Source organism: Asparagus officinalis, chromosome 3 (assembly GCF_001876935.1).
Source record: "Asparagus officinalis chromosome 3, Aspof.V1, whole genome shotgun sequence".
In the NCBI taxonomy this organism is placed as follows: Eukaryota; Viridiplantae; Streptophyta; class Magnoliopsida; order Asparagales; family Asparagaceae; genus Asparagus; species Asparagus officinalis.
In genome coordinates, this window is record NC_033796.1 from 50,586,907 (window position 1) to 50,601,325 (window position 14,419).

The 14,419-nt window shown below is 36.0% G+C and overlaps 2 protein-coding genes across 3 annotated transcripts in view; one reads left to right on the forward strand and one right to left on the reverse strand.

Moving 5' to 3' along the window:
- LOC109834090 lies at positions 4,180-9,966 on the forward strand. Of its 2 annotated transcripts, none has more exons than XM_020402000.1 (11): positions 4,180-4,313; positions 5,084-5,201; positions 6,313-6,689; positions 6,806-6,889; positions 6,969-7,427; positions 7,845-7,974; positions 8,063-8,225; positions 8,313-8,441; positions 8,511-8,705; positions 9,154-9,276; positions 9,448-9,966. In XM_020402000.1, the coding sequence occupies exons 3-11, from the start codon at positions 6,428-6,430 to the stop codon at positions 9,559-9,561; spliced, it is 1,659 nt and encodes a 552-aa protein (XP_020257589.1). In that variant the 5' UTR covers positions 4,180-4,313; positions 5,084-5,201; positions 6,313-6,427; the 3' UTR covers positions 9,562-9,966. The 2 variants fall into 2 exon arrangements, with proteins under 2 accessions (XP_020257589.1, XP_020257590.1); XM_020402001.1 differs by having other exon boundaries at positions 6,809-6,889.
- LOC109834092 (probable WRKY transcription factor 4) overlaps positions 10,165-14,419 on the reverse strand; it is a 5,744-nt gene continuing 1,489 nt past the window's right edge. Inside the window, exons 2-4 of the mRNA XM_020402003.1 lie at positions 12,659-13,185; positions 12,425-12,583; positions 10,165-10,657 (exon numbers count right to left, since the gene is read on the reverse strand). Coding sequence (XP_020257592.1) covers positions 10,357-10,657; positions 12,425-12,583; positions 12,659-13,185 — 987 coding nt within the window. The 3' untranslated portion in view covers positions 10,165-10,356. The remainder of the gene's footprint in view (positions 10,658-12,424; positions 12,584-12,658; positions 13,186-14,419) is intronic.

Below are 14,419 nucleotides of genomic sequence, written 5' to 3' on the forward strand. Positions count from 1 at the left end.
TGTTATGCCTGTCAGGTAACCTATATCCTGTATTAGAATTATTAGAATTTAAATTCTCAGAGTTTGAAATTTGTACCTCATTCTCAGAAGATTGGCCATGCTGTGGTAGAGGAGACTGTATCAAATGCCTTTGCTCATTTTTTGTATCCATACCGAGTTCATCCCAACAATCAATGCTCCTTTCAAACTCAGCTTGAGATGGGCTCATTGCAGGTGACAAATTTAATTCCTGCGCAACGCTCCCTGTCTGGACCGGACTCGGAATAAAGGCTAGAGCCGGGTTTAAATTCGGGTCAGTAGCAACAGTAGCTGGGTTTGGGTTAGCTTGAGATGTAGTTGGGTTCGGATTTCCAGCAACACCTCCTGTGCTGACATTCCTATACGGACCCAATTGATGCTAATTTTCATTCTCAAATCAACTCTCCCCCTGAGAATGAATCATATCCTTTCGGAAAAAAACTTTCTATTTCAATAAAGGTGACATCCATGGTAACAAATAGCTTTTTAGAAATGGGATTGAGACATTTATAACCTTTCTGGTTTTGGCCGTACCCTACAAATACACACATTTCTGCACAATGTTCCAATTTTGACCGTTGATGTTTTTGTATATGGACAAATGCAACACACCCGAAAACCTTAGGTGGAAGATTCAGAACCGACGGTATCGGTACATGTGAAGAGAGTACTTGAAGTGGAGTTTGGAAATTTAAAACATTTGATGGCATACAGTTAATTAGGTACACGGCATTGGTAACCGCATGATCCGAATAGACTCATGGTACTTCATACTCAAATAACAAACACCGGGCTGTTTCTAAAACATGTCTGTTTTTCTGTTTGACCACTCCGTCTGCTGTGGAGTTCCGACACAACTCGTTTCATGGATAATCCCTTTAGAGTGAAAAAAATTCCCGAAGTGTGTCATTCACAAACTCACCACCATTGTCACTTCTTAGAAATTTAATGTTCCGATTAAACTAATTTTGCACCATGTTAAAAAAGGATTTAAAAACATGTGTCACTTCATCTTTTGTTTTAAGGACATATAGCCACGTCATCCTAGTACAATTATCAATAAATAGTACAAACCACCTAATTCTAACAGATGAATTAACTGGGGATGAGCCCCAAACATCGGAATGAACCAAGTCAAAAGGTTTTGTACTCTTATTCAAACTACTAGGAAAAGGCACACGATGATTCTTAGCTCTAATACAGGTTTTACAATCGAATTTTTCATTCTCACAGCCAGAAAATAAACTAGGGTAAAGTTTTTTCAGATACCCAAAAGATGGATGCCCTAATCTCTTATGCCACATCCAAATGCGAGAGATCCGATTTGTTAATAAACTTGTAGAAAAATGAGCCTTTCCAACCACCATGTCGTCCAGATGATACAGTCTCCCTCTTCTACTACCACGACCAATTATCTCCTTCGTGAGAAGATCCTAAAAGATACAAAACTGGGGATACATGAGAACAACATTGTTCAGTTATTCACAAATCTGACCAACAGACAATAATCAGGTTGATAAAGAAGGTACAAGTAAAGTATTTGATAAAGTAAGGGAAGGTGAACATTGAACATCTCCAACACCCTTCACAGGGTACGACTCTCCATTAGCATTGACTATTGTTGTTCTTCTTGGTATGGAAATCTTCACAATATCCTTTTCTGAATAGGTAATGTGATATGTTGCCCCTGAATCTATTATCCAATCAAACTCATTAGTATGATAATTATTAGAGACAAGACAGTTTTTACCTTCCACACGTTCATTGTTTTCAACCGGCGGTAAGAGAGAGTATCTGTCCGCTGAAACAGAGGCTGCAGATGCTTGGTTCATTCCAATAATGTCCGACGCAGTTGGGACAATATGCATAGCAGAGACACCCAGCCCAATAGGAGCACCCTGCGCAACAGGGGCTGTAGTTGAATCAGCTGCAACCATTTGCGCCTCACCCCTGTACTATTGCCCATCTCCCTGCCTCTTCTTCTTTCGATCTTTCCAACCCGGTGGGTAGCCAATTAATTTGAAACACTTATCCCTGGTATGTCTCGGATTATGACAGTAAGTGCAACCTTCAACCGGAACCGGTTTTGATTTGAAATCAGGTTTGTTTGTGGCAAGGGTTTGTTTCTCACAAGCATAACCATAGAATTTTTAGCACCATCCCCTTTGTTTAACATCACTGTTTGGCGGTTTTCTTCTCTACGTACTAAGGCAAAAGCTTGTTCTATTGTAGGAAACGGTTTTAGTTGTAGGATAATTGCCCGAATTGAATCCAAGCGGTCATCAAGACCATCCAGGAAGGTAAAAACACGATCTTCTTGAACAAGGTAATTGTGTTTCTCAATATCAACTAGGGAGGTCATAGGGTTTGGCCTACGTACATCTAACTCTTTCCATAACCCTTGTAATTGGGTGTAATAATCTTTAACAGAACCACCAGCTTGTTTGACACGGTTAAGTCTCCTTTTTAGGTCAAAAAACTGGGTCAAGTCATCTCCATCAAAAAAAGTTGTTCTTACCGAGTCCCAGACCTCTTTGGCCGTAGAGAAAGGGAGAAAATTACCTGCTAAGGAGGGATCCATGGATTCGATTATGTAGTCTTTAACCGAAGAGTCTTCCATCTGTCACTTGCGATATTGGCTATCAGTTGACTTTCGTTTGGGAGTCGAGCCGTCAATATAGCCGAGTTTATCCTTCACCGATAGTTTCATCTTCAGTATCTGCGACCACAAGTTGAAGTTCTTCCCATCGAGTTTGATCGTCATGGCTAACATAAGATTGCCCGATTTTTTTTGTAATAGTTGTGACAAGGTTGTAGTCAAGCTCTCCAAGAGAAGAACAGATTCAGGTTTCTGTACTTCCTTAGATTTCTCTACTTCCCTAGACATTCTATTTAATGTAGTATGAATCAGAATAAAAAAATGTGAGAATTGGAGAAACAGAGGAATAGGGAGGAAACAATATCTGATTCGGCTACACAAAATGCTTAGAATCGAAATTTGTGCTCTAATACCATGATAAAAAACAAGAATAAAGAACACCACACTCCCACAAACCTCCCTCCCTTAATTTTATTGATAGAAAAAATTCTTGATCACAATTGCTAGATTCACAGCCTCCTCAAATAGAGAGATAAAAACTGAATCAAGGAAAGAAAAATCGCACTAGAATCAATCTTATCATTACATATATATTCCTTCTATCTTTAGATAATCTAAATAAGGCAACAAATAAACTAGCTGTGCGCCTCCAGCTGCATCTTGAATTAGCTCGCGTCAATATTATGGTACTTTCTTTTTACTTGAAAAAAATAGTTATGTAAAAGATGAATTTAGAGTACCTCAGTAACTTTGTTTCGAAAACACGATTCAAGATGGCAATATCATAATTCACTATTTTTTGAAGTTCTTAGTTCATGTGTAATATAACTAATTTAACTAGTTCTCATAATTGTGCGTCCGAAGAAACTGAGAACTTATCCAAAATAGTGGAAGTACATAAAAGAGATTTAAGATATACTCTCCTATTAAAAATTGAGAAAGAGAATACTATTTCTACGTTTTCAGCATAACTATCTTCTTGAAGAGATTGCTATAGATTTTTCCAAAGCTAAATATATACCATCTCTTGTACATTACATTCATTTCACTTTTACTCGAGAATAATCATCACTGTCAACAAAGCAATAGATATTTATAAATAATTAACTGCAGTAATCTCTTCACTATTTTTTAATAGTGAATTTAGATACCCACAGAGAACCTAATCCCAGTAAAACTAATAGTCATTCCATTTAATATTGGACCTAAAAAAATTGTGTCCTTATTTACTTCTTTGCATCTCTAGAAAACAAACAACTAACATATTACACAATTATCCCAACAACAAAAATGAACCAAAACATTAATTAATTAATTAAAAAAAGAATAAAAAGGCAAGCAGCGCTCAAACTGCTACTTTTACACAGTTATTATTATTATTACACTACTAGACCTACAAAATTGTGTGTAAAAACAACAATAAATCCGATTACTACACAAAATCAGAAAGCGGTAAAAAAAAAAAAAAAAAAGCAATAAAATTAAAATTAAATTAATAATAAAAATATAAAAAAGCAAGTCGTGCTCAAACTCCTCTCTTTACTGCCAGTTACTATTAAACAGCGTATCCATCTATCTATATATTTGCAGTCAGCGAAGAGTCTCCACGTCTCCTCCACTTCTCCTCTACCTTCTCGCCGGCGACGGCGGCGGGATATTTCCGGCGATCTCACAGCCGGAATATTCCACTCTCAAGGTTGGTCAAAGATCGTTTCTTTCTGCTCTTATTTGCCATTTTCATGCACTTTTCCTGCAAATTTCTAGTGGGTGGTCAAAGATCGTTTCTTTCTGCTCTTATTTGCCATTTTCATGCACTTTTCCTGCAAATTTCTAGTGGGTTTTTTTGTTTTAGTTAATACCCACTCAATAATTTTCTTAACAAATCCCTTTTAAGTGGTAAAAATTGGATTTTGTTGCTGCTGATTTTTTTGATCTGTTACTGAACGAAGTTAGTTAACTTACACCAATTTATATATATATTTTAATGTTTTTGGCTCTTATTTGCATTCTCCATGCAATTTTCATGCAAATTTTTAGTAGTTTGTTTTCTCGTTTTTGTTAATACCCACTTTAAATTTCTTTAAAAATCCTCTTTTTAAGTGTTAAATATTGAAGTTTTCTGCGCAGCTGCTGCTTTTGATTTGTTATTGATGAATTTAATTAGTGTTACGCCGACTTATGATTTCTTTTTTACTTGAATATTTCCGTAGATTAGTCAGTTGATGCCCATCATAGATTTATTTATTTTTGGTTATCTTTTTTCGTTTAATTGTTATTTTTACCTCTCCCCAATTTCTACTTAGTTTCCTTGCTAAATCCCTCGTTAATTTGTCACTTTCTTGTGGGCCAATTGTCCTCTACTTGACTGTTGATTAGGATACATACAAAGCCTGATTTTATTTAATAATTGAGAAAAATACACTATATCTTTGTATCTCTTACTACCAAATTTGTCTCTGTATTTAGATTCAAGGCACCTTTAAGCTGAATTGTTTAAAGAAGGCTGTTACTTCGATTGAAGGGGAAGGAGTTCCATCTCTTTTTAAGCTCTGGTTGCAGATAATGGGCTTTGCCAAAGATCACGGTAATTTTTCTTCTTCTTCTTCTTATTTTTTTTTGGTGGTTGTTGATGTAGCTCTTTCGGAATTGTTGCTGTTTTAGTTATCTTCATTTGTATCTGTTAGTAAATCCAAATTTTCGTGGGTAATGAATATACTTAAAATCTATAGGAAATTATATAACTGGATTAGGATCAAAATATATTATCTACTTGCTTTTTTGTTCGAGTCGTCGACATCAAATCTTTACTCTTCTAATTGGTTTAAAGTCTAATTTCTAGGAGATCCAGTGAACAATGAGTTCATGTATGTTATGGTCGTAGAATTTTATGTTGAGATGCTTTTGTGTTTGCTATTACTAATAAATGTTTGATTTGAGATATTTAAGTAGATGGGAGTGTGGGGTCTTTTTCAGGTGGTTATGCCAAGTCTTTACTTTTCTGATCTCTAGCTGTAAAAGTTTTCATGAGAAAAGCCCGTGAAATGTATTTCTTAGCTCCTGAGTAAGTTTATCTGCAAGAAAGTAGATCTTGTTCTAGAGAAGTTATGCAGTTTTTTTTATTCAGAATACTTCTTTAGAATTTCAGTATATACTTCTGTATCCTTCCGTTCTTGTGGCGAAATGGTCAAAATTAAAATATTGATCTTCCATTATTCCAATGACATAAGCTAGCTGAAGGAAATGTTTTACAACAAAAATTAAGCAATAGTGATGCCTCATTTATCTTAACAATCAATTATCACCATCTTTTCTAGTGGCGAAATGGTCAAAATTAAAAGATTGATCTTCCATTATTCCAACGACATAAGCTAGCTGAAGGAAATGTTTTACAACAAAAATTAAGCAATAGTGATGCCTCATTTATCTTAACAATCAATTATCACCATCTTTTCTAGTGGACCAAAAAAAGATTAATAGTACACGTAACTATGCTCTTGAAATTTTTTTTTTGCAACATTGGAAATTTCTGTATTATCCTTTTGTTTAAACAGTCGATACCTCAATACTATGAACGCTACTTCGTTCTTTGAGAACATTTACAGTTGTTGTCGACTGAGAGATACGTGGTTTAAATTTTCCTTAAAAGAAATTTCCTTCTGATGTTCTAATATTCACTTTATCTGGCATAATAACAGGTCAGCTCTTGTCTAGATTTCAAAAGGTTTGTCCCAGTTCTTTTTCAACCAGTTGGCGTATCATATGAAGAGTACTTTCTCTTGATATTGAGCCATATCACAACGAGTCATCATCATGGGTAGTTGTGTGTCAACATCAAATAGAACAACGAGGTCAAGAAAGTACTCTCTAAGATCAAGAAAAAGGAAACGAAAGGTTTCGGCTGCAGTTTCTGATGCCCCCAAAACCCTGATCAGCAATAGTGGAAACTGTTATGCTGTTAAGGAGTATGTTCGTGTTGAGCCTGCTGCTGCAAATCGTAGAAAATCTGAAGTTTCCAACTTAACGGTCCATTTAACTCAGTTGCAATGGCACCACAATCACATTGAAAAAAATGGTGATACATATTTCTCTTTTTTCTTTCTTTTTTTAAAAATTTGTGCATATCATACTTTTGATTGATTTTTACCTCTGACATAGATAAGAATTGAATTATATATGCAATTCTTGCAGCAGTATGCCAAGAGGAATCATGGTTTGACTCTACAAGTATTTTGGATTCTGATTCAGATGATGACTTTATTAGCGTTCATGGAGGTATATACTAAATCTCAGTTTTGTAATGCACCAGGCCATCATTTTATTTAACATTTGACTTATTCTTGATTTTTTATAGATGGCTTACCGGCTGTAAACAATGCGATTGGGGCTCAGGTTCTTCAGTATGAAAATGCTTCAAGGTTTGTAGATGCAATGTGTAGGTATGAGGAATGTGGTGATAGCACTCCGATAGCTCTTGTCGTTGAAGAGATATTTAAAAGAGAAGAAGGCAAAACTGAGGTTTTAAGCCAAGATGATGACAAGGACACTGATAGTGATTTTGGCACAATCACTAATAATGGTAGCTTTAATATTTTAAATAAGGATGAACAGGGAGCAGAAGGATATTGTAATGAGAACACCTTGAAGCAGACAACATCAACTGATATACGAGGTTTAGCTCCTTCTGTCAGTTTTAGTGATAAGATTCCACAAATTCCAAATGCAAGCCCTCTCGCTCCAAAAAGAAAATCAGCAGTTATTAAGCTTTCGTTCAAGAGAAAATCTTGTGAGGGAGAAGAAACTATGGAAGTTTGTAAGTAGAACTTTTCCCTTCAAGGCATCCATTTTACTTGCAACTACTGCTTAATATTAAAAAATGCGAAAACTTTTCTGTAAATTATTATCTCCTTATTTCCATGTACACGTTGTGCACATGATTTTGACAGTCGGTGTTTGCATTGTTGGTTACTTAATTTTTTTGTTTGAAAGGATTGGTAGTTTAAATCGAGATGTGGGATCATTGCTTAGTGTTACATGTTCCTAAAAAATGTATTGCACTTTTTTTTTCTTGTATGCGACTCCTCTTTGGAATTTTAATTTTATCAAAGTAGATTGATTTAGAGTTTCGATGTTACTATGCACATAATATTTTTCTTTTCTCCATCTAATTCATCTGTTTTACCACATTCTTTAATCTGAAATTGATGGAACATTATGGCATTTTCATCAGGTGCATCAAAAAGATTCTTGTATCAGCCTATAGCAGGACTATCAATTCCAAATGGAGATAAACTAACACAGGGATGCTGGTCATTTCTTGAACCGTCAACCTTTAAGCTCCGCGGAGAGAGTTATTTCAGGCATGACATCAGATCTTTACTTTTTCACATTATATATTGACGACTATTTTTATGATCTCTTTCTCAATGTTAATTTTTGTTGGTGTAGGGACAAGAAGAAAGCTCCTGCACCAGATTATGCTCCTTATACACCAATTGGTGTCGATTTATTTATGTGCCCTCGCAAAGTAAATCACATTGCACAGCACATTGAACTTCCATCTGTGAAGGGGCATGACAAAGGTCCTTCATTACTGATTGTTAATATTCAAGTACGCTTTCTATCTCCTTCAGAAAAATACTTAATTTATTGGTTAGAATTGAGGTGAAATGTTTAATATTTTATTTGTCTCTGGCAGCTACCTACATATCCTGCTGCAATGTTCCTTGGTGACAGTGATGGAGAAGGGATGAGCCTTGTTTTATATTTCAAGATATCTGATAATTATGACAAAGAAGTTCCTTCTAATTTCCAGGATATCATTAGGGTAAGTCTGGGGAATAAATGACTTGGCATTTTTTCGGCGACAAATAATAATGTTAAAAACTTTTTGCAGAAATTTTTAGATGATGAGAATGAAAGGGTCAAGGGATTTCCCATGGACTCCATTGTTCCTTTTAGAGAACGATTGAAAATAATGGCTGGGGTCGTTAATTCAGAGGATCTCCATCTGAGTGGTACAGAAAAGAAGCTCGTACAAGCTTATAATGAAAAACCAGTACTTTCACGCCCGCAGCATAATTTCTACCAGGTTAGTAAAAATATTAATAAGACAACACATGCATAAACAATATAAAACTAGTGCCAAATTTATATTATTAAACCTGTAAAAAGGAGAATTAACACCAAATCAAGCATTTGTTAGTTACTTCACAAAGACACAGAGTGCGGCAATTCTTTATTCAATTGAAAGAGGGGCTCGCTAGAGGCACAGTAAAATTTTCCTCTAGTTTGTGAGACGGAAGAAAATTTCAGTTATTTATCTTTCTCATAAAGGAGGAACAACAAATTGATTTTTGTTAGACCTGAGAAGTTTCAATTTATTAATAGCAGAATTTGTCCTATGGCTACCACATTTCTACCAACTGTACCCTACTTGATATCCATAATCATTATGTTATTATTTACTCAAATACAGGTTTTTTATTTATTTATAAAGTTTTATCAATCTTGGGATCCTTAGTTCCATTTATATGCAGGGTTCAAATTACTTTGAGATTGACTTGGATATTCATCGGTTCAGCTACATATCAAGAAAAGGACTTGAAGCTTTTCGAGAACGCTTGAAACATGGGATACTTGATGTGGGTTTAACCATTCAGGTACTGAACTGAGATTCACCTAGTATCATTTTGTACATTGGTCCTCATTGTAACAAAACAACCAGCTAGATTATTTTCTTTTGCATTGTGTTTGCATGATGCTTTTAATCTTCTAAACAATAAGAGAGAGACAGAGAGAGAAAAAAAATCAATCATCATTTGATGATGCAGGCTCAGAAGCAGGAAGAATTACCGGAGCATGTCCTTTGTTGCCTGCGACTGAACAAAATAGATTTTGCAAACAATGGGAAGATACCCACACTTGTGACCATTAATGAAGACTAATGTTGAAGACAAATCTGTTGTCGCTATTTCAAACCCAATAATCGATTCAAATAGTGTAGAAGAGGAGCTTGGAGGAAGAATCATCATCTGCAAGCACCTGCATTCACATTGTACCTATCAATAGGAAGATGAAGTTGCCTGTAATCTCAATGTAATAATGGTCGCATCACACATCCTCCGAAGAGCTGATGCCTTCTAGCAATGTAAAGCGAGAGATATCTTATATTATTTGCATCAGAAACAGGGAAGGTCAGATAACAGTTGAGAAGAAGTTAAGCACATCTGTAGAAAATCCAGCGAGAAAACAGTTAGGACTTGTATGTGTAAAAGTAAATATGTAACCTTTTAATTCAATGAAATTCTTAGGTGTTGCTCTTTGATTCAATGAGCTTCAGTTTTGCAACACTTGAGGTATTCCTTTTGGAGCTTTGGGGATTCTGTTTCAGATAATTGAGTTCTGCCTTCCTGTCATTGTAGTTTGATTCAGAATCATGTTTACCATTACACCCACAGAGATCGAGATAAATTGCAGAACAATGAGAATTGCAAACTTGAGAATTTACAGAGTTCAGAGCAAGTCCTAACTCATGCATCCAATTTCAGTTTCAGGAGAAAAGAAAGCCATATACAAGGTGTACATCTAACGAGTACTAATTGTATTACAATTGTGTATACCACAAGCTATAACATATAAATGGAAAAAGAGATGTCAACAAGGATTAAAAAAACTCCAAAAAAGGGTACAAAAACTAAGTTACAGCAAAATACACAGTGAACTTATGTTGCAGAACAAGGTTAACTTAAGGCATGCCGTGTTCTTTCAGCTGGAGAACTGCAACTGGCCAATAAAACATTGTTTCTTAAATCACCCCTCTTGAAGAAGGATTGATGACTGGGTATGGGGTTGTGAACTTTTGGCTGCAAAATATCAGCAGCGGCGATGGAGTTTGCAGTGTTATGGCTGCTGTTTCTAGCTGCTGGAATTTCATGGTTATGTTTTCCTTCGTATGCTGTTATAACTTCTTTGGGGTCTGTTGAAGCTCGTTCCACTTGCTTTCGAACATTGCATCCTGCACTAGTGCACCTATAATAACTCCTGCAAATTCCGATAGGATAGTCATATACTCACGAGAATGATTTTAGCTGAGACAAAAGAACTTGTCCTGTAAATTGCAATGGGCAAATAGAAAGGTAAAAGCTACCTCTCAACAAGATAAAAGTAGAAGGATCATGCAAAATTTGGCGAAAGAAAGAACAGAAAATTGAGAAATTTATACTGAAAAACACGAATTGACAAAGTTTCTTAAACAAACATCTAGAAGACTAGATACCTGCTATCATAACCATAATCCATCATAAGAAACTGAATGGCCTAGTATATGCTACATATGCTAGAAGATAGCCTAGTCCGCTCAACCTCAACATGACTTCAAGAGTTTTGGTTTAATGACAGACACATGATATGGATTGAAGAAGAAGAGTAATTTTTATGACTTGATATGTCAGGCACATATGTAAATACGAAAATAGTCCTATCATACTAGGCAGTATTTTGATCTTTGAAGTTCGTTAGAAATTGGATCTGCCTACGACCATGAGAGAGAACAAGAAAGAGCTGAAAAGCGATCACAGAAGACATCAATTTTGCGGTGGTTCGGCAAGGTGCTATGTCTACAACCGCACTAGGGTTCTTTTCTTTATACCTGATAAAGTTACAATTAAAAGAGAGAGTACTCGAATATGGAGATAGAGACTAGGGTAAAGACTACGTGTAGAATTACCAATTTACCCTTCTACATTACATATAATTTTTCACGAGTTTGTCTGCACAGTACAATCGGACACCAGACCTCCAACAAAGTGTTATACATTATACGAGAACTTCATAGAGATGTGCTGCTAAATTAATTACGAGCAGTTGCTACCATTTCTTCACCTCCATCTGCACATGAATGCAGATGACACACATACACAACCATATACACATGCACAAACATACAACGTCGTTTTGCTAAGGTTTTGTAAAGCACTAGTATATCAATGTTGCATAAGTCAACTTCCTTAATAGAGACACATGCATCTTAGAAATAAAAACTAGAGGACGCAAAAGATGTCTGTCAACTATCCTTAGTCCCTTTGAGCTGGAAATTTTGGAAGATAACAATGAGGTAAGACAGAATGCCCCACATGGTATCATGCGTGCCTGCACCTTTGTGTCACTACATGACATCATGTTCACTCTTCATGTCCCACAAATCATCAATCATGCACCAAATTCTTTGGGCTATGTGTCATATTTCTCGACATTTTAAATATGTAACCAGGTATTACAGTAGCTGTATGAAAAATCTGTTCATTAACAAATTCATTGAGAGTTACATGCTGAGTATGTAAGTTACCCACGATTTCCATAATTTGACTGTCTGGGGTGCTTCCTATTTTAAAAATTTATAGCAGTCTATTTCAATAACATATTGTCCTCAAACTTTACAGAGCTCCATTTACAAACGGATTCTTGACAAAAATTATCCTACATATTGATTGCCCGACACAAAATATGGCGTAAAAGGAGAAATACATTTCTTCTGAAAAACTTCAGAAGTGGAAAACTGAGGATTATATTGGCGCCTGTAAATTCAATCTGTCAAGTTACCAAAATTTAATCTGTCTTTTATTGACCAACGATTAAGGGAATCTAAAGCGAAAGGAGGAGTGAATGAGGTCTCACTTTTAAATCAAACAGAAAAAGTGCAAGTTGCAGATTTAGTGTAAGGACATAAGTTTTGGAATTGGCCATTTTGATGCTTTACATACAGTTCAGGCAGGCAGCGAAGGCAACATAGAACTGCTAAAAGATATATACCTGGGGTAAGGATTCCCCTTAACCACCTTCTGCCCATACTTTCTCCACCTAAAACCATCATCCAGAAGATCAACCTCACTTGTTGTCTGCACAATGATTCTCGGCTCTGTGACTGTCCTGTGAGAAGACGTCGGTTCGGTTTCCCTGACATCAACAGCCCTGCACAATCAACACTGGACATTTTTAATGTTTCTAGTGACTGAAGTGAATCCGACTCAATTATATAAAATATACCTTTTCTTCGGTTCAGGTTCACTGTCAGCATCTCCCTCCTCATCATCGCTTGATCCAGGTAACTGTTCAGATGTCCCATGACCAAATTCACTCTCTTTTTTAGAACTAGTGTCAGCATTATTAGCACAATCTAGGTTCCCAGTTAATTCATTGGACTCCTTTGAATGCCTTGGGGGCTTCTGATGATCGTGCTGGCCCTTGTAGATTATCTCGGTTACTTCACCTTCAAGAGAACGCTCGACCTTTTTCGTAACTGGACAGCTTGGATGGGTACATTTGTAGTAGCTCCGAGGATACTTGCCGCCCTTTACCTGCTTTTGTCCATACTTTCGCCAATTGTAGCCATCATCAACTGGTTTATCGATGATGAGAGAAGCAGGCTGGGACCTCTGATTACAATGAGAAGTACATCCCGATTCAAAAGAATTATTATTTGCATCCGGTAGATTATGCATTTGAGAATGCGATTGAGCATCCTGAGAAGTGACTTGCGCTAGAGACTGTTGATGAGATATTCCGCCAGGTCCCTGCATGGAGTCCATTGACCAATACAGGTGACTACAAATATGTTACTATTATTTAAGAAAAGCCACATTTTTCTTTCTGTCCTATATATGTCTCAGGATTTTAAAAAATTCATCATATGTCCGTAATTTATTGTACATTGAAACTAATTAAAAGGACAAAATTAAAAAGATCTAATAGACCCTAACTATCATCCATTACTTTATAACTCCGCCCGCTCCCCACATTTTCTAACAATAAGATACTTTACATCATTTTTGGCAATAATTTTCTAAAAATCTATTCATATTAGTATTGAGTATTAAGGTCCTTAAAATATTATTTTACGCACAAGTTTATTATGTTATGCACACATCACGTGCATCGGAGTACTAATAACTAGCTAATAGGGACATAGTAAACATTAATCTGTTAAACAAAATTTGTTGGGGTTGCGGAAGCTAGGTGGTAATTGGTTTAGTATTGAAGAACTGAGTATGGAGGAAGTGGAATAGAAAATCTAAGTTAAGAAGGGAAGATGCTAGCTTGAAGAAACTTTTGTATTGAATTGCTTATTGCTTGGTTACAATGTTTACATATCATACTTATTTATAGGCATCTATAAAAATCTCTAGAACATAGATATTTTCATGAGATATCTAAGTTTCTAGAGAATTCTACAATATTCTTATTTCTACATGTATTCATGCTTATCTTATTCTATTAACTAGCAGTTTCTAGGTATTTCAAATTTACATGACTCTTTGTTGATAATTCTGGAATATTCCTAGAATTACAAATTAGCTTCTAACCTAAGGGCTTGTTTGGATTGAGGGGAATAAGGGTGAAGGGAAATTAGGGGAACCATTCACCTTGTTTGGGAACATTTAGGAGGTGAAGTTATTCACCCTAGTTCCCCTTGGTTCACCCCCTAAGGCTGTGTTTGGCAAGGGGTTAAATGAGGGGTTAAGAGGGTTTAACCCTTCATTAGCCTACCAAACAGAAAAAAAGCCCAAGGGGAAGGGAACTCCCTCCCCTTCCCTTCCATTCTCTCACCTAGTTTCCCTTAACTTCCCTTAACCCCATTGAAATCCAAACACACCCTAAACTGATCCTAGACATTAGTACTTGAGTACAAAATATTTAACATATTAACTCTGTGATTCAACTAGTTATATAGGAGCACGCAAATATGATTTGTTCCAAATCATAACACTCCACTAACAGAGCTGATTGAATGTAGTCAGGAAAGAAGCG